The sequence below is a fragment of the Mobula birostris genome, chromosome 7 (assembly GCF_030028105.1).
Source record: "Mobula birostris isolate sMobBir1 chromosome 7, sMobBir1.hap1, whole genome shotgun sequence".
Lineage (NCBI taxonomy): Eukaryota > Metazoa > Chordata > Chondrichthyes > Myliobatiformes > Myliobatidae > Mobula > Mobula birostris.
Window position 1 is genome coordinate 11,039,096 of NC_092376.1, and position 20,495 is coordinate 11,059,590.

Below are 20,495 nucleotides of genomic sequence, written 5' to 3' on the forward strand. Positions count from 1 at the left end.
AGACATTGACCAAGATGGCATGCAACTTAGACAGCATTCTCTTTTCAGACAGCACCGTCAGAGAGTCCAGTTCCATCCCTACAACATCGCTGGCCTTACGAATGAGTTTGTTGATTCTGTTGGTGTCTGCTACCCTCAGCCTGCTACCCCAGCACACAACAGCAAACATGATAGCACTGGCCACCACAGACTCGTAGAACATCCTCAGCATCGTCCAGCAGATGTTAAAGGACCTCAGTCTCCTCAGGAAATAGAGACAGCTCTGACCCTTCTTGTAGACAGCCTCACTGTTCTTAGACCAGTCCAGTTTATTGTCAATTCGTATCCCCAGGTATTTGTAATCCTTCACCATCTCCACACTGACCCCCTGGATGGAAACAGGGGTCACCGGTACCTTAGCTCTCCTCAGGTCTACCACCAGCTCCTTAGTCTTTTTCACATTAAGCTGCAGATAATTCTGCTCACACCATGTGACAAAGTTTCCTACCGTAGCCCTGTACTCAGCCTCATTTCCCTTGCTGATGCATCCAACTATGTAACATGTTCAAATTTAATTATCATTCAACCATACATATGATCACAGCCAAACAAAACATTATTCCTCTGAGGCCAAGATGCAAAACACTGTGCAAACAGCCACACTGAGCATATACGATTATGTTCGCAGAAAAGCAGTCATAAAACAAAATATAGCCCAAGTCCCTGAGTGCCATAGCCTGCAGACTGTTTTTTTAAAAATATATTGCACTGTACTGCTGCTGCCAAGTAGCAACCACGACACACGTTAGCATAATAAACCTGAGGTATGCCTGTGATGATTGTCAGTGAGGAGGCTGTGTTCTTTCCGATCTGCACTGACTGTGGTCTCCTGAAGAGGAAGTCAAAGATCTCACAGCAGATTCACTTGTAGCACTTTGTCGCGGTGATTCTCCCCCTCAGCACTCTGAACTTCCTCTCTGGTTTCCTGGCATCTGGCCCATTTTTCAGTATTGCTTGTTCTTACAAGTAGACGTTATCTCACTCAGCTGTTCAAAACCTTTCAGCAGGTTTAAAAGCTCTTTTGGTGATCTGAGTATTTGAGCTCCTCCAGCGTTTTGTGTGTCTCGCCTCTGCAGAATCTCTTGTGTCCATGATTAGTTCTTTTTTTTAAAAGAAAATCTTATAGATCTGTGTGGCAACCCTTTGGGAATCTCTGTATTTGGACTTCCAGGAGCCTTTGTCCCTTCCACATTTTTATCTTCCAATTACTCATCTTTTAAATCTTTAAGGACCTCCACTACCTAGGACATGCCCTCTTTTCATTGCTATCATCAAAGAAGTGGTACAGGAGCCTGAAGACTCACATTTGGGTTCAATGTCCACCATATTTTTGAAAGGACAAAGAACTCATAAACACTATCTCATTACATCTCTCCCTTCTTTTATCCACAAATTAATTAGATTTCTTATTGTAATTTATAGCTTCTTTAATGATGTATTGCAATGTTGGGTGGCGGATTGAGATACGTCTCTACTAAAGGTGGTGTAGGGAGCTCCTTCCCTCTACTAGCCTGCCGGTCACCCTTGGGCAAGGTGTAGCACCTGCTTAGCCCCATGATCAGGGTCACATGAAGCCGTGGGAGCAGGTGGTGGATGGTCGTATGAGCAGCTGGTGCATATCACATGTCCTGGTTATGTGACTACTGACGCCAGGCAGACAATCTCTGAAGAGTATTGATAATGGCTGGGGTCATCTGTCTTGTAAAGACGTTGCCCAATAGAAGGCAATGGCAAACCACTTCTGTAGAAAAATTTTCAAAGAACAATCATGGTCATGGATAAAGCATGATTGCCCACATCATATGACACAGCACATGATGATGATGACGACATCTCTAGCAAGTTACAATGCTCCGATGAACAACAAAGAAGAATGTAACAAACAAGAGAACAACATCAGTGAAACAAGCCCTATTCCACTCTCCCACCCACCCACATAGTGTCCTCGAACCCTCACACGCAAAATTATGGTTTTGATTACAATTTTTCTTATATATTCAAGGGTATGCGCCCAAGACTTTTGTACAATATTGTACTTGTCAACGTGGGGTGGAGAGTGAGTTTGTAAATCTGACAGGAGCAAAGGATGTTGGGAATGGTGAGAATGAAGCATCATGGGAAGAGTGTGGGACAGGTGGCAGAGAAGTGCTGGGGTGATGAAGTGGATATAGACACACCTAGCCCCAAAACACTAGGCAAGGTCACTTGATTCCAAACAATTGGTTTATTGATCATTACAGAAAGTCTGTCTGGTGTTTCCCACTCCCTCCCCTCCTCCTACCCCTTCCTCCAACAATGATTCCCCTCTCCCTACTCTGTTCCCACTCTCAGTCTCCTCAGTCAATGTACATAATTACATATGTCACTACTACAGGGCGTGACGACCCTCCTTTACACGAGCCCTGGGCTCAGCTGGCTCCGGCTGACAGTACCCGGTATGGGCCCCTATCCAGGGCTACGGATCCCACTGCCTTGTGGGTATCTTTGGGAGAAGAGAAGGCTAAGGAGTAAACCCTACACAAATCCGGAGTGGAGCCCCTAACATGGTTGGATGACGTATCATGTCACCTCCCGGCAGCTCCTGCAGCCAAGTTGATGCCAAATGTACTGCTTCACATTCCTTTGGACCACATCCGCGAGTCCGAGAGGGGGGCCTTGATGTCTGGGCAGCCTGGGATCTCCATATTCATCGCTCAGGTCTGCACCCCGGAATGGGCGCCTCCATTGTCTACTTAGACAGATGGAGCCATGATGATGGCTATTGAGGGGGGGGGGGGGATAAACTACCGGGGGGAGCCAGTGACCAGATCGCTGACATTGAGTCTGGTGCTGTGGCTCAGAACAGCTCGTGGTTGAGCCCACTAGGGGATTAGCTATTCTGGATTGGGTGTTGTGCAATGAACCAGAATTGATCAGATTGCTTAAGGTAAAAGAACCCCTAGGGGAGGTATTCATAATATATCGCATTCACCCTGAAATTTGAGAGGGAGAAGCAAAAGTCAGAATTATTAATATTACAATGGAGTAAAGGGAATTATAGAGGCATGAGAGAGGAATTGGCCATAATTGATTGGAAAAGAACACTGGCAGGGATGATGGCAGAGCAGCAATGGCTGGAATTTCTGGAAGCAATTCAGAAAGAACAGGATATATACATCCCAAAGAGGAAGTATCCTAAAGGCAAGATAACACAACTGAGGCTAACAAGAAGTCAAAGCCAACATAATAGAGCAAAAATTAGTGGGAAATTAAGGGATTGGGAAGCATTTAAATACCAACAAAAAGCAACTAAAAAAGTTATTAAGAAGGTAAAGATAGAATACAAAAGTAAGGTAGCCAATAATATTAAAGTGGGTACCAAAGGTTTCTTCTGATACATAAAGTGTAAAAGAGGTGAGAGTGGATATTAGACTGCTGGAAAACTGTACTGCAGAGATAGTAATAGGGAACAAGGAAATGGCGGACAAATTGAATAAGTATTTTGCATCAGCCTTCACTGTGAAAGACACTAGCAGGATGGTGGAAGTTCCAGATGTCAGGGGTCATGAAGTGTGTGAAGTTACCATTACTAGAAAGGTTCTTGGAAAACTGAAATGTCTGAAGGTAGATCAGACATCAGGACCAGATGTTGTACACACCAGGGTGTGAGGAAGTAGAGAGGCTACAGAAGGACTTAGATTAGGAGAATGTGCAAAGAAGCAGCAGGTGAAATACAGTGTCGGGAAGTCTATGGTTACGCACTTTGGTATAAGTGAAAGGGTCGACTGTTTTTTAAATGGAGAAAAGATACCCTTTGTGCAGGATTCGCTAAAGTTTAACTTGCAGGTTGCATCTGTGGTTTGGAAAGCAAATGGGATGTTAGCATTCATTTCAAAAATACTAGAATATAAAAGCAAGGATGTAATGCTGAGACTTTATAAAGCACTGGTGAGACCTCACTTCGAGTATTGTGAGCAGTTTTAGGCCCGTTATCTTAGAAAGGATGAGCTGAAATTGGAGAGGGTTCAGAGGAGATTCATGACAATGATTCCAGGACTAAACGGCTTGTCATATGAAAAGCATTTGATAGCTCTGGGCCCGTGTTCACTAGAATTCAGAAGAATGAGGGGTGACCTCATTGAAATGTATCGAATGGTGAAAGGCCTTGATAGAGTGGATGTGGAGAGGATGCTTCCTATGGTGTGAGAGTCTAAGACCAAAGGATATTGCCTCAAGATAAAGGCAATTCTCTCCTTTTAGAACTGAGATGAGGAGGATTCTTTTTAGCCGGAGAGCAGTGAATCTGTTTACTTTGTTGCCACAGGCAGCTGTGGAGGCCAAGTCTTTATGTATATTTAAGCCAGAGGTTGATGGATGTTTGTTTAGTCAGAGGATGGAGAAATATTGGGGGTGGGGGGAGAGAAGAGAAGGTTCATTTGTAGGTTGAGGAGTGGTGAGGAAGAGAAATGCAATGTTAGCATGCATTTCGAGAGGACTAGAATATAAAGGCAAGGAGGTAATACTGAGGCTTTATAAGGCATTGGTCAGTCTGCACTCAGAGTATTGTGAGCAGTTTTGGGCCCCTATCTAAGCATAGATATGATGGCATTGGAGATCCAAAGGAGGTTCATGAGGGTGATCTCAGGACTGAAAAGATTAACATACGAGGTGCAACTGATGGCTCTAGGCCTATGCTTGCAGGAGTTTAGATCAATGGGGGGTGGGGGTGGGAAGGAAATCTCATTGAAACTTATTGAATATTGAAAAGTCCAGATAGTGTGCATGTATAGAGGATATCTCCTATAGTGGGGATTTTAGAACCAGAGGGCACAGCCTCAGAATAGAGGGATGTCCATTTGGAACAGAGATGAGGAGGAATTTCTTAATCCGGAGGGTCGTGAATCTGTGGAATTCATTGCGACAGACAGTTGTAGAGGCCAAGTCATTGGGTATATTTAACGATTTAAAGTGGAAGTTGATGGGTTCTTTATTAGTCAGGGTATCAAAGGTCATAAAAGGCAGGAGAATGGGATTGAGAAGAACAATAAATCAGTCATAATGTAATGATTGGTACAGATAGATAGGATATATATATATATATATATATATATATATATATATTTATACACACACACACATATATATACATACACACACATAGACACACACACACACACACACACACACACACACACAGGCTTTATCCACTGAGGCTGGGTGAGACTAGAATTACAGGTCATGGGTTAAAGATGGACGGTGAAAAATTTAAGGGGAACATGAGGGGAACACTTCACTCAGAGGGTTGTGAGAATGTGGAACGAGCTGCCAGCGCAACTGGTGGATGTGGGGTTGGTTTCAACATTTACGAGAAATTTGGATAGGTACATGGATGGGAGGGGTGTGGAGTGCTATGGTCTGGGTGCAGGTCGATGGGTCTAGGCAGATTAATGGCTTGGCACAGACTAGATGGGCCAAAGCGCCTGTGTGGTGTTCTATGACTCTATAATTATGAATGGCGGAGCAGATTCAATGGGCCAAATGGCCTAATTCTGCTCCAACATCTTATGGGCTTACAGTGTTTCTTATGAAGCCCCACTTCCCACTGTCTGTTATTGAGAAACACTGCCCTTTACCCTGACCCTGTGTTTTGTGCCATCTATTCTGCTGCTTGTCCCTTGACTCTGTTCAATTTGACGTCATTTATTAATCTGTTATAATATTGGAGGTAATGTGACATAACCTTGGACATCCTCAGCTGAAATCTTTGAAGAGTTTGGTCAAGCAAGACCTAGCCGTTTGAAATTCCTGTCAACTTGTCAATACAAGTAGATGTGCTGCTTGGAACTACTTTTTATGCTTGTATTCATATAAAAGTTGGGCACGTGGCCAAGTGGTTAAGGCATTGGACTAGCGACCTGAAGGTCATGAGTTCGAGCCCCAGCCAAGGCAGCGGGTTGTGTCCTTGAGCAAGGCACTTAATCACACATTGCTCTGCGACGACACTGATGCCAAGCTGTATGGGTCCTAATGCCCTTCCCTTGGACAACATTGGTGTCGTGGAGAGGGGAGACTTGCAGCATGGGCAACTGCTGGTCTTCCATGCAACTTTGCCCAGGCCTGCGCCCTGGAGAATGAAGACTTTCCAGGCGCAGATCCATGGTCTCGCAAGACTAATGGATGCCTTTATCGTATAAAATTTGTAATCTCTCAGGAATGGGGACAAGAGATGGAATTCAGAAAAGTGAAGGTGTTGTTTTTTGGAAGGACAAACCAGGGTGAACACCAGGGCACTGAAGAGTGTGATAGAACTGAGATCTGGGAATACAAGTCCATAATTCCTTGAAAGTGGCATCACAGGTAGAGGGGGTCAGAAAGAAAGCTTTTGGCATGTTGGCCTTCATAAATCATAGTACTGCTTATAGGAGTTGGGTTGTTATGTTGAGGTTGTGCAAGGCAAAAGTGAGGCCAAATTTGGAGTATTGTGTGCAGTTCCGGTCACTTAGAAAGACATCAATAAGATTGAAAGAGTGCAGAGAAAATTTATAAGTTTGTTAAGTAACACAAAGCAAATTCTGGAGGAACTCTGCAGGTCAGGCAGTATTGACGGAAAGGGATAATCAGTCAAAGTTTCAGGCCGAGACCCTTCTTCAGGGCTGATAAATGGTTAAACTGAATAGATTTACTAGAATGTTGCTGGGACTTGAGGGCCTGAGTTATAGGGAAAGGATGAATAGGTTAGGAATTTACCTCCTAGAGTGTAGGAGAATGAGGAGATTTGATAGAGGTCTACAATATTTTGAGGAGTATAGACAGGGTAAATGCAAGCAGGCCTTTCCACTGAGGTTAGGTGAGACCAGAGCTAGAAGACATAGGTTAAGGGTGAAAGGTGATTAATGGTATTACTCTGAGAGCTGGCAGATTCTCGATGGGTGGAATGGCTGCCTATATTGTAAGAAAATATGGGAGTGGACTTGAGAATAAGAGTAAAGATCCCATTGATACTTATAAATGTTCCTAAGACTTTGACAGGCTGAATGAAAGGAGAATATTCTTAGTTGTGGAGTCTGGAATCAGAGCTCAGTCCTAGGTGGTGGTACCGCTCATTTAGGAGTGCGATGAAGGCAATAGAGATGAGACATTGGTGAAGACCTCTCCCTGCTCCATCTGTTCCATCAAACCACCTCCCACACCCACCCCCACCCTGCCTCACCGAGTCTGGCTCCACCTACTCTACGCCTCCCCCCCATGGCTCCCATAATCACCATTCAGCACAGGTAGTGTTGATGATTCTTGTTGATCATCCTTCAGGCTGTCTCTTTCTCACCCTCTCCTCCTTCCAATTGGCTCAATATGCCCCCTTTTTTTTTGTTTACCTCCATCTATCACCCACCTGCCTCCACCTCGTAACTCCATCCTTTCCTCTTTCCACCTGGGTCTTTGTGCTCATGTTCCTTTACCATTCCTCAATCCACTGATCACCAGCCGATATTCCCAGCATCTGTAGAATCTGCTGTGTCTATTCTACATTCAAAAGTTCAAAGTAAATTTATTATCAAGGTACATTTATGTCACCATATACTAACCTGACATTGATTTTCTTGTGGGCATTTGCAGTAAACACAAAGAAACACACCAGAATCAATGAAAACCGCACGCAACAGCAGAGACGACCAATCAATGTGCAAAAGACAACAAACTGCATACATACAAAAAAATAAATAAACAATAAATACCCAGAACATGATGTGGAGAGTCCTTGAAAGTATGTCCATAGCTTGTGGAATAGTTGAGCGTTGGGGGTGAGTGAGATTGTCCCCTTTGGTTCAAGAGGCTGATGGTTGAGGGGTAGTAACTGTTCCTGAACCTGGTGGTGCGGGTTCTGAGGCTCCTGTACCTTCTTCCTGATGGCAGCAACGAGATGAGGGCATGGCCTCGGAGGTGGGAGTCCCCGATGGTGGATACTGCTTTCCCGCGACAGCGCTCCTTGTATATGTGCACAATGGTGGTCTGTTATAGTGCTACCTTGTACTACCTTGCACTGTGAAATGAGCTGATCTGTATGAAGAGTTTGCAAGTCAGGCTTTTCACTGCATCGCGATACATCGTGAAGTGCGCATGCGCTAGTCGCGCTTGCAGCCTGTAACAGCTGTTCCGATTGGATTCTTACTTTTTACTTTTTGTTTTTTAACTTACGTTACTTTTTGTTTTTTTTCAAGGTAACACATCTAAGCTGCACCCTCTCTAAAATGCTGGTAGAGAGAGTTTTATTTGGATTTTTAGCACTGGAAATAGTTACATCCCGACACGCGGGACAGAAGCATGGTCGCATTGTTTATTCCAGGGACCAGCTGATTGCGCTTATGCCGGCCGGTTTAGCGAGCAGAGCGGCGGACACCCCTGCTGAAATCTGGAGGAAAACACACAGAGGATGCAGAGGGGGGTCACAAAGTCGAGGAAAGAGGACCGGGTCGAGAAAACAGAGACTTATGGAGAAGACGAGTTCGGTGAGTAATAAAATGGACGAGCTCACGGCGCTTGTCAGGCGTCAGAGAACATTTCGGAAGTGCAGAGTTCTGTGCGTTACTGGAACGGGGCTGCACAAGGACATACCCGATCAAAACTTCTCCATGGAGGACTTCCAGACCATTCGGGCTGACCAGAAGTGCACTGAGAGCGGTAAGCGTAAGGGAGTTGGGTGCTTACTGTTCTGGTTAACAACAGATGGTGCAATCCGGGTCATATTACGATTGAGGAACGTGGTTGTAGACCGGATATTGAACTTTTTGCTGTTGGACTCCAGCTATATTCCACCGAGATACAACACTGGGCATCACGGGAGGTCGTTCCTGCCTGTGGCCATCGAACTTGCAGCTCCTCCCGTGGAGGGTCAACCCTGAGCCAATAGACTGGTCCTGGACTTATTTCCATCTGGTATAGTTTGCTTTTTGTTGTTTGATTGATTGTGGTTTTTGTATTGCCATATTTATGCTCTATTCTTGGTTGGTGCGGCCGTAACGAAACCCAATTTCCCTCGGGATCAATAAAGTATATCTATCTATCTAATAAACCAATTCCAATTTGGCTTAATGCTCCCAATGACCTTCTTCTAGCAGGAGGTTCCTTGTTCAGAGATGGTGCCTCACCCTAGCTGCAAGTGTACTTACCCGACCTGATTGGGTATCGGCCTGTCAGAAAGGCAGCTCTGCTTGGGGTACAGAGAGAGGACGCAGCTATGTGGTGACTCAGCAACACTCCATCCTTTGCCAGGCTGTCTATATGAGGGGTCCTGTAAAAGGGGAAGAAAGACGTTACCAAGGTTTACAAGAGAATGGTTTCTTTTTGAGAAAGCATCTAGAATTTACTTCAATACCCATAATGCATTGCCTTAGTGCATCAGCCATTACTGTCTGGTTCAGTGCAACATCCTCTCACAATGTAGGGAAAATACAATGAACTGTCAGGTCAGCAGAAAAGGTCATTGGCTACAGTCTACCAACACTGCAGGACTTGAATGTGCCCAGGACAAAGAAGTGGGCAGGAAACATCTCTGTGAACACTATCCTTCTGGAACGTGATTAAAACAAAAACTTCACACCATCTTAATATTTTGTCCTCAAGGCAGTTAATCTAATTCTAGTTCTTCCCCCACCACCCCACCCATCTATTATACCCATCATTACACTGCACGGCAACCACTTTAAACCACACTTTATAATGCTGTTTACATAGTACAGTGTGCAAAAATCTAAGGCACATAGATACTGTAGACAGCTAGGATGCCCAAGACTTTTGCACAGTACTGTATTTGTCAACGTGGAGCAGAGTGCTTTTCTAAATCTGGCGGGAGCAAAGGATGTTGGGAATGGCAAGGCTGGAGCACTGCAGGAGGGGTGTGGGACAGGAGGCAGAGAAGGAGTGCCAAGAGCATTTGATTCCAAACAATTGGTTTATTGACCATTACAGAATGTCTCTCTGGTGCTTCTCACTCCCTCCCTGCTCCTTTCCCCTTTTCCCAACCATGATTCCCCTCTCCCTGCCCCCTTCCTACTCTCAGTCCACAATACAGACCCATATCAGAATCAGGTTTATCATCGCTCACAAATGACATGATACTTTTTTTTTGTGGCAGCAGTAGAATGCAAAATATAAAATTACTACAGTACTGTGCAAAAGTTAGCTAGCTGTATACAGGTGCCTGAGACTTTTGCATAGTACGGTGAATACATGCTGGTATTTTATTCCATATCCACAATTGAACATCTAACCTTATTTTTATATAATTTTGTATTCTTTGTAATTGTTAAATGTTTTTTTTTTTGGTATGGCACACTTTGAGCAGCCCACCACTGCAAATTCCACGTAAATGTAATGACAGATAAAGTTGATCCTGATGTTTGATAATTCAAATTCACAGGAATGTAACGAAGTTGTAGAGAGTATTGGACTCAGGCCAAAGTATCACCATGTTATCAAACACTGACAAACATCTGCAGGTGAACTGTGGCCAGTATTCTGACTGGTTGCATCATGTCTGGTACGACAATTCAAACACACAGGAATGCAAGCAGCTGCAGAGGGTGGTGGACTTAGCTCGCACATCCCTCCACACCACTGGTACCAGATAGATGAAGTGCTGCCTCAAGAAGGCAACATCTATCATCACAGATCCCTACTTCCCGAACCACTTCATTGTCTCACAGTTCCCACTGGGCAGGAGGTACAGCCCACAAGAAAATGAGCCTCTGTGTTGTACATGGTGACATACACGCACCTTGATAATAAATTTACTTTCAACTTTGAAACTTGCTCTGCCATTCAATAAACACGAAATTCTGGTGGAACGCAGCATCAGTAGGAGGAAGCACAGTCGACGTTTCGGGTCGAGACCCTTCGTCAGGACTCCAGCATTTTGTGTGTGTTGCGTGAATTTCCAGCATTGCAGATTTTCTCGTGTTTATGCTGCCATTCGATAAGACGGTGACCAACATAGCTGTTGTTCCTGCCATGGTCAGCAATGACGAGGTGGGCTGAAGGGCTGGTTTCTGTGCTGTATTACTTTATAACTATGCACTTCAAACTTTCTTTGTTGTTTGTTAAACAAAATGGTAGCGTGTATTATTGTTAATACTGTTGTAGCATGGATGAAATCAGCGGAGAGACAGAGTCACTGGTAGATACAAAGCAGCTTCTTTATTCGACACAAGGTACAGCAGGCATCATACAGACGGAGACGCTTTCGGTAGAAAGGTCTGCTAGCCCAACGTGGGCCCGATATTTATGTGCTAAACACAAAGGCAATCGCTACTTAAAAAGTTATAGACAATGCTCCCTATTGAAGCTACATACAAAATATCACACCACCTAACTCCATCCTTTCCTTCCGACACCAACATGTCTGGGTTGGTATCCACAGCCTTTAGGAATGCAATTAAATCCACAATACATTTATTTGGCATTTTATGTGCTAACATAGAGGACAATTAATATTTATAATGTATAGATAATACTGTCTTCAAAACTACAGCATCAGGTCAAACTACGGTGCCAGAAGCATCTGGTATTCACATCATTTTAGGAAGTGCATTGTTGTGGACTCAATCCACTGTACTTTGTCAAATAGAAGTCTGGTGGCCAAAGTCATTTAAGTGTAAGCAAATAATCTACCCATAAAAACTCACTCTAACAAATACATTTGCACTGTATTTCGAGGCGAACTGTGTAGCTGTATGCAAGCAGCTGTGGTTTCAGGAGATAAACGTGGAACAGTGCTGATACAGGTTGAGAACTCCTTGTCCAAAAATTCCAAAATCTGAAAACCTCCAAAATCCAACATTTTTGAGTGCTGACATGATGTCACAAATGGAAAATTCCACAAGGTGCTGGGAAGGCTCCCGGGCAATGCACATCACAGGCAAATCCAGGAAGGGACCTCAGATATGTAATGAACAGAAGTTAAAGAAAAATAGGAAAGCACGGCATTAAGTGGAAACATTAAGATCTGGATAGTGTACTAAAAGAGTGGATCATTCAGCACTGGAATGAACATATGTTGCTTAATGGTACGCTGATCATGAAACAAGCAAAGATTTATCAGGATGTACTGAAAATAATTGTGAATATTCAGACTGGTTACAGAAATTTAAGACAGGCAAGGCTTTAAATTTTTAAAGATCTGTGGTCATAAAATATCTGTTGATCATGAAGCAGCAGAGAAATTCATTGGTGGGCTTGCTGAGATCACTGATGAAAATACAATAAATTGAATAGCTGCCTCGGTAAATGTGCGATAAACAAGTTTAAGACAAAAACTGCTTACCAGCAGCACATAAATTCAGAGTTGGGGAGGGTGGGGGCGGGTGGTATGATGACGATCCCAAGCTATCTCATTACATATTTCAAAATACAAAAAAAAATCCAACCTCTGGCCCAAATTATTTGGATAAGGGGTGCTCAACCCGTATTATATTTCTGCTATCAGCATTTTGACAATGGAAGGAAATGAATAAATTGGTAGAATAATGCCTCTTAGACAAATCCAACAGGTTTGGCAGGATTCTTCGCTTTCTGAGTTTGATAGGTGTTGTCAATTGCTACCAAACAACTGATAAGTGGCCAGGAGATAGGGGTGTTTGAGAAAGTCGGTCCCTGGCTGGAGTTTATGTGAGAAGTGAGGAAGGTGCAAGACAGATATATTCCAAAAAAGAAGAAATTTTTGAATGGAAAAAGGATGCAACCATGGCTGACAAGAGAAGTCAAAGTTAAAGCAAAGGAGAGGGCATACAAGGAAGCAAAAATTAGTGGGAAGACAGAAGATTGGGAAGTTTTTAAAAGCTTACAAAAGGAAACTAAGAAGGTCATTAATAGGGAAAAGATGAACTATGAAAGGAAGCTAGCAAATAATATCAAAGAGGATACTAAAAAGCTTTTTCAAGTATATAAAGAGTAAAAGACAGGTGAGAGTAGATAAAGGACTGATAGAAAATGATGCTGGAGAAATTGTAATGGAAGATAAGGAGATGACGGAGGAACTGAACGAGTATTTTGCATCAGTCTTCACTGAGGAAGACATCAGCAGGATACCGGACACTCAAGTGTGTCAGGGAAGAGAAGTGCGCGCAGTCACAATTACGACAGAGAAAGTACTCAGGAAGCTGAATAGTCTAAGGGTAGATAAATCTCCCGGACCAGATGGAATGCACCCTCGTGTTCTGAAGGAAGTAGCTGTGGAGATTGCGGATGCATCAGCAATGATCTTTCAAAAGTCAATAGATTCTGGCATGGTTCCAGAGGACTGGAAGATTACAAATGTCATTCCGCTATTTAAGAAGGGGGCAAGGAAGCATAAAGGAAATTATAGACCTGTTAGCTTGACATCTGTGGTCAGGAAGTTGTTGAAGTCAATTGTCAAGGATGATGTTACGGAGTACCTGGAGGCATATGACAAGATGGGCAGAACTCAGCATGGTTTCCTTCAAGGAAAATCCTGCCTGACAAACCTATTGCAATTATTTGACGAAATTATAAGTAGGCTAGACAAGGGAGATGCAGTGGATATTGTATATTTGGATTTTCAGAAGGCTTTTGACAAGGTGCCACACATGAGGCTGCTTAACAAGATAAGAGTCCATGGAATTATGGGCAAGTTACATACATGGATAGAACGTTGGCTGATTGGCAGGAAACAGCGAGTGGGAATAAAGGGATCCCATTCTGGTTGGCTGCCGGTTACCAGTGGTGTTCCACAGGGGTCTGTGTTGGGGCCGCTTCTTTTTACGTTGCACATCAACGATTTGGATTATGGGATAGATGACTTTGTGGCTAAGTTTGCTGATGATACGAAGATAGGTGGAGGGGCCGGAAGTGCTGAGGAAACAGAGAGTCTGCAGAGAGACTTGGATAGATTGGGAGAATGGGCAGAGAAGTGGCAAATGAAATACAATGTTGGAAAGTGTATGGTTATGCACTTTGGTAGAAAAAATAAACAGGCAGACTATTATTTAAATGGGGAGAGAATTCAAAGTTCTGAGATGCAACGGGACTTGGGAGTCCTCGTGCAGGATACCCTTAAGGTTAACCTCCAGGTTGAGTCGGTGGTGAAGAATGCGAATGCAATATTGGCATTCATTTCTAGAGGAATAGAGTATAGGAGCAGGGATGTGATATTGAGGCTCTATAAGGTGCTGGTGAGACCTCACTTGGAGTACTGTGGGCAGTTTTGGTCTCCTTATTTAAGAAAGGATGTGCTGACGTTGGAGAGGATTCAGAGAAGATTCAGTAGAATGATTCCGGGAATGAGAGGGTTAACATATGAGGAACGTTTGTCCGCTCTTGGACTGTACTCCTTGGAGTTTAGAAGAATGAGGGGAGACCTCATAAAAACATTTTGAATGTTGAAAGGCATGGACAGAGTGGATGTGGCAAAATTGTTTCCCATGATGGGGGAGTCTAGTACGAGAGGGCATGACTTAAGGATTGAAGGGCACCCATTCAGAACAGAAATGCGAAGAAATTTTTTTAGCCACGGGGTGGTGAATCTATGGAATTTGTTGCCACGGACAGCAGTGGAGGCCAAGTCATTGGGTGTATTTAAGGCAGAGATTGATAGGTATCTGAGTAGCCAGGGCATCAAAGGTTATGGTGAGAAGGCGGGGGAGTGGGACTAAATGGGAGAATGGATCAGCTCATGATAAAATGGAGGAGCAGACTCGATGGGCCGAATGGCCGACTTCTGCTCCTTTGTCTTCTGGTCTTATATATATTTTTATTGACATACAGTGCATTTGAGAAATCGCTCAGCAGCTCCCAATTTAACCCTAGACTAATCATGGGGCAATTTACAATGATCAACTAACCTACCAACTGGTACGTCCTATGACCGTGGGAGGAAACGGAAGCACCCAGGTGAATGCTATGGTGCCTCAGGGAGAACGCACACACTCCTTAAAGGCAGTGGTGTGAATTCAACCCGGGTCGCTGCTACTAAAGTGTTATGCTAATAACCATTATGCTAACGTGGAACAAGCAACCAGAAGAAGTGATTGGGGCATAGATAAGGAGGATGGTAACAGTCCTTTCCCTAGTCTGGAAGAGTCCAAAATGAAGCAGAGGTACACAAAGGGGAGAGCTTAAAGGACATGGGCTGAAGACGCAAAGTTTGGATTAGCTGGGTAGAGAGTGTGGTCGACATGGATAGATAAGACAAAGCCTATATTCATGCTGTATTGCTGGCGGAATTTGGCAAGTTAAGCAGCACCTGTGGGGGAGGAAGGAATTGTCAACGTTTTAGGTCAAGACAACAACAGCATCTTTCAAATGCTCACATTGTTGCTGTCTGCCACCAAGACAGGAACTACAGATGCATGGGAGTGCCTACAGGAGCAGAATTAAACCATTTGGCCCATCGAGTCTTCTCCGCTATTCCATCATGGTAGATTTATTAGCCCTCTCAACCCCATTCTCCTGCCCTCTCCCCGTAATGTTATTTTTACATCCTTACTAATCAAGAACCCATCAACCTCCACTTTAAAAATACCTTCTGACTTCTGGGTGGCGAGGTGGGGATACATCTCTACTAAAGGAGAAGTAAGGTGCTCATCCATCATGTAAAGGCACTGCCCAGAAGGCAATGGCAAACCACTTCTGTAAAAAGAAAATGCATCATACAACACGGCGCGGAATGATGAGCGGCTTGGCCAACCATAGTTGGCTGTGGCAGTGAATTCCATAGATTTTCCAGCCGCTGGCTAAAGACATTTTCCCTCATGCAACGCCTTCCCTTCATTATCATTCGGAGAAGGAAGTCTGAAAGTCAGAGCGGGAGTACGGCGGAAGCCATTTTGAATTTTTCGTTTTTTTTTCTCATCAGAGTTCAGAGAGGCTGGACTGTGCAGGCGTGTGACGTCGGAAAGTGAAGCGGGAAGATTTAAAAGGAACACAGCCTTATACAGCGGGCAGCGTCGTTTGTGGGCTGCAGAGTGGAGGCCTAAGGGCTTTGGCTCAACGGGCTTAGGCAGAAACGGGTGAGGCAAAGTGGGTTTGGCTTACATTTTTTCCTGTTATTTGAGGAAATGGGAGGAAGTATGAGTGTGAGGGCAGCTTGTTGTTCTCGGTGTCGGATGTGGGAGGTCCTGGAGTCTCCCACCCTCCTGGACGTCCATAAATGCGCCAGGTGCGCTGAGATGCAGCTCCTAACGGACTGTGTTAGGGAACTGGAGCTGCAGCTCGATGACCTTCATCTGGTCAGGGAGAGTGAGGAGTTGATAGAGAGGAGTTACAGGCAGGTGCTCACACCAGGGCCACAGGAGGCAGACAAGTGGGTCACGGTTAGGAGGGGGAAGGGTCAGGTACTAGAGAGTACCCCAGTGGCTGTGCCCCTTGACAATAAGTACTCCTGTTTGAGTACTGTTGCGGGGTACAGCTTACCCGGGGGAAGCAACAGTGGCCGTGCCTCCGGCACAGAGTCTGACCCTGTAGCTCAGAAGGATAGGGAAAGGAAGAGGAGGGTAGTAGTAATAGGGGACTTGATAGTTAGGGGCTCAGATAGGCGATTCTGTGGACGCAGTCCAGAGACCCCTGGTTTGCCTCCCTGGTACCAGGGTCTGGGATATTTCTGATCGCGTCCAAGATATCCTGAAGTGGGAGGGAGAGGAGCCAGAGGTCGTGGCACCAATGACATAGGTAGGAAAAGGGAAGAGGTCCTGAAAGGAGAATATAGGGAGTTAGGAAGGGAGTTGAGAAGAAGGACCGCAAAGGTAGTAATCTCGGGATTACTGCCTGTGCCATGTGACAGTGAGAGTAGGAATACAATGAGGTGGAGGATAAATGCGCGGCTAAGGGATTGGAGCAGGGGGCAGGGATTCAAGTTTTTGTATCATTGGGACCTCTTTTGGCGCAGGTGTGACCTATATAAAAAGGACGGGTTGCACTTGAATCCTAAGGGGACCAATATCCTGGCGGGGATATTTGCGAAGGCTACTGAGGTGACTTTAAACTAGAATGGTTGGGGGGTGGGAATCAAATTGAAGAGACTAGCAGAGAGGTGGTTAGTTCACAAATAGAGAAAGCTAGTAGACAGTGTGTGAGGGAGGATAGGCAGGGGACAGAGATCGCGAGCACTCAGACCGAAGATGTAGGGGAGGAGGAAAAAATAGATAACAAAGTTGTTTGCTCCATTAATGATAAACAGAGAGTAAGGGGTGGAGAGTTTCTTAAATGCATCTATTTTAATGCTAGCAGCATTGTAAGAAAGGTGGGTGAGCTTAGAACATGGATTGATACCTGGAAATATGATGTTGTAGTTATTAGTGAAACATGGTTGCAGGAGGGGTGTGATTGGCAACTAAATATTCCTGGATGTCGTTGCTTCAGGTGTGATAGAATCGGAGGGGCAAGAAGGGGAGGTGTTGCATTGCTTGTCAGAGAAAATATAACAGCGGTGCACTGGCAGGATAGATTAGTGGACTCGTCTAGGGAGGCTATTTGGGTGGAATTGAGGAATGGGAAAGGTGTAGTGACACTTACAGGGGTGTATTATAGACCACCTAATGGGGAGCGAGAATTGGAGGAGCAAATTTGTAAGGAGATAGTAGATATTTGTAGTAAGCACAAGGTTGTGATTGTGAAAGATTTTAATTTTCCACACATTGACCGGGAAGCCCATTCTGTAAAAGGGCTGGATGGTTTGGAGTTTGTCAAATGTGTGCAAGATAGTTTTTTGCAGCAATACTTAGAGGTCCCAACCAGAGAAGGGGCAGTGTTGGATCTCCTGTTAGGGAATGAGATAGGGCAGGTGATGGAGGTATGTGTTGGAGAGCACTTCAGGTCCAGTGATCACAATACCATTAGTTTCAATATAATTATGGAGAAGGATAAGACTGGACCCAGGGTTGAGATTTTTGATTGGAGAAAGGTTAACTTTGAGGAGATGCAAAAGGATTTAGAGGAGTGGATTGGGACAATTTGTTTTATGGGAGGGATGTAATAGAGAAATGGAGGTCACTTAAAGGTGAAATTTTGAGGGTACAGGATCTTTATGTTTCTGTTAGGTTGAAAGGAAAGGTTAAAAATTTGAGAGAGCTATGGTTTTCAAGGGATATTGGAAACTTGGTTCGAAAAAAGAGAGGGATCTACAATAAATATAGGCAACTTGGAGTAAATGAGGTGCTCGAGCAATATAAAGAATGTAAAAAGAATTTTAAGAAAGAAATTAGAAAAGCTAAAAGAAGATACGGGGCTGCTTTGGCAAGTAAGGTGAAAATAAATCCAAAGGGTTGCTACAGTTATATTAATAGCAAAAGCATAGTGAGGGATAAAATTGGTCCCTTAGAGAATCAGTGTGGACCGATATGTGCCAAAAGAGATGGGGGAGATTTTGAACAATTTCTTCTCTTCGGTATTCACTAAGGAGAAGGATATTGAATTGTGTAAGGTAAAGGAAACAAGAAGGGTAGTTATGGAAAGCATGATGATTAAAGAAGATGAAGTACTGGTGCTTTTAAGGAATATAAAAGTGGATAAGTCTCCGGGTCCGGACAAGATATTCCCTAGGACCTTGAGGGAAGTTAGTGTGGAAATAGCAGGGGCTCTGACAGAAATATTTCAAATGTCATTAGAAACGGGGATGGTGCCGGAGGATTGGCGTATTGCTCATGTTGTTCCATTGTTTAAAAAGGGTTCTAAGAATAAACCTAGCAATTATCGGCCTGTGAGTTTGACGTCAGTGGTGGGTAAATTAATGGAAAGTATTCTTAGAGATGGTATATATAATTATCTGGATAGACAGGGTCTGATTAGGACCAGTCAACATGGATTTGTGTGTGGAAGGTCATGTTTGACAAATCTTATTGAATTTTTTGATGAGGTTACTAGGAAAGTTGACGAGGGTAAAGCGGTGGATGTTGTCTATATGGACTTCAGTAAGGCCTTTGACAAGGTTCCACACGGAAGGTTAGTTAGGAAGGTTCAATCGTTAGGCATTAATATCGAAGTTGTAAAATGGATTCAGCAGTGGCTAGATGGGAGATGCCAGAGAGTAGTGGTGGATAACTGTGTGTCAGATTGGAGGCCGGTGACTAGAGGTATTCCTCAGGGATCTGTACTGGGTCCAATGTGGTTTGTCATATATATTAATGATCTGGATGATGGGGTGGTAAATTGGATTAGTAAGTATGCAGATGATACTAAGATAGGTGGAGTTGTGGATAATGAAGTAGGTTTTCAAAGCTTGCAGAGAGATTTAGGCCAGTTAGAAGAGTGGGCTGAAAGATGGCAGATGGAGTTTAATGCTGATTAATGTGAGGTGCTACATTTTGGTAGGACTAATCAAAATAGGGCATACATGGTAAATGGTAGGGCATTGAAGAATGCAGTAGAATAGAGGGATCTAGGAATGATGGTGCATAGTTCCCTGAAGGTGAAATCTCATGTGGATAGGATGGTGAAGAAAGCTTTTGGTATGCTGGCCTTTATAAATCAGAGCATTGAGTATAGGAGTTGGGATGTAATGTTGAATTTGTATAAAGCATTGGTGAGGCCAAATTTGGAATATTGTGTACAGTTCTGGTCACCGAATTATAGGAAAGATGTCAATAAAATTGAGGGAGTACAGAGGAGATTTACTAAAATGTTGCCTGGGTTTCATCTCCTAAGTTACAGAGAAAGGTTGAACAAGTTAGGTCTTTATTCTTTAGAGCGTAGAAGGTTGAGGTGGGACTTGATAGAGGTATTTAAAATTATGAGAGGGAATAGATAGAGTTGATGTGGATAGGCTTTTTCCATTGAGAGTGGGGGAGATTCAAACAAGAGGACATGAGTTGAGAGTTAAAGGGCAGAAGTTTAGGGGTAACATGAGGGGGAACTTCTTTACACAGAGGGTGGTAGCTGTGTAGAACGCGCTTCCAGCAGAAGTGGTTGAGGCAGGTTCGATGTTGTCATTTAAAGTTAAATTGGATAGATATATGGACAGGAAAGGAATGGAGGGTTACGGGCTGAGTGCAGGTCGGTGGGACTAGGTGAGAGTGAGAGTTCGGCACGGACTAGAAGGGCTGAGATGGCCTGTTTCTGTGCCGTAATTGTTATATGGTTATTGGATCTAAATCCTAGAATTCATTTGCCAAAACCTCTATGAGAGCGCCCTAGAAAGGAAACAACAGATTAAAAAGGCACCTTCTCTACAGCAATTGAGAATGGGTGGTGAATTCTGTTCTTACCAACTCAGATTAACAAAATAAAAAACAAATAAATAAATACAAATTGCACCATCTAATTTTTCAGGTCTCTTCAGATGGAATCCACAGACTGTTCTCTGTCCACAGGAACGCACACAAAATGCTGGAGGAACTCAGTAGATCAGGCAGCATCTATGGAAATGAATAAACAGTCAACGTTTCGGGCCAAGACCCTTCTCTGGGACTGGAAAGGAAGGGGGAAGATGCCAGAATAAAAAGGTGGCGGGGGGGGGGGGAGGAAAAGGAGGATAT

General features: G+C 44.0%; 1 protein-coding gene and 1 long non-coding RNA gene across 7 annotated transcripts in view; one reads left to right on the forward strand and one right to left on the reverse strand.

Annotated features, from left to right (window-relative positions):
• Window positions 1-20,495, reverse strand: part of LOC140200009 (steryl-sulfatase-like) — a 142,210-nt gene that overhangs the window by 71,799 nt on the left and 49,916 nt on the right. For 3 of the 6 annotated variants that reach the window (XM_072262621.1, XM_072262622.1, XM_072262623.1), the window contains one exon: window positions 9,183-9,304. In XM_072262621.1, the coding sequence (XP_072118722.1) occupies window positions 9,183-9,304 (122 nt within the window). Of the gene's footprint in view, window positions 1-7,408; window positions 7,540-7,751; window positions 8,224-8,628; window positions 8,741-9,182; window positions 9,305-20,495 lie in introns of those variants that run through there. The other 3 variants (XM_072262624.1, XM_072262627.1, XM_072262625.1) reach the window with 3 other exon arrangements.
• LOC140200013 (uncharacterized) lies at window positions 8,093-20,494 on the forward strand. The gene is made up of 3 exons (XR_011886544.1): window positions 8,093-8,949; window positions 15,884-16,037; window positions 20,290-20,494. It is a non-coding gene; the product is annotated as an uncharacterized lncRNA (long non-coding RNA).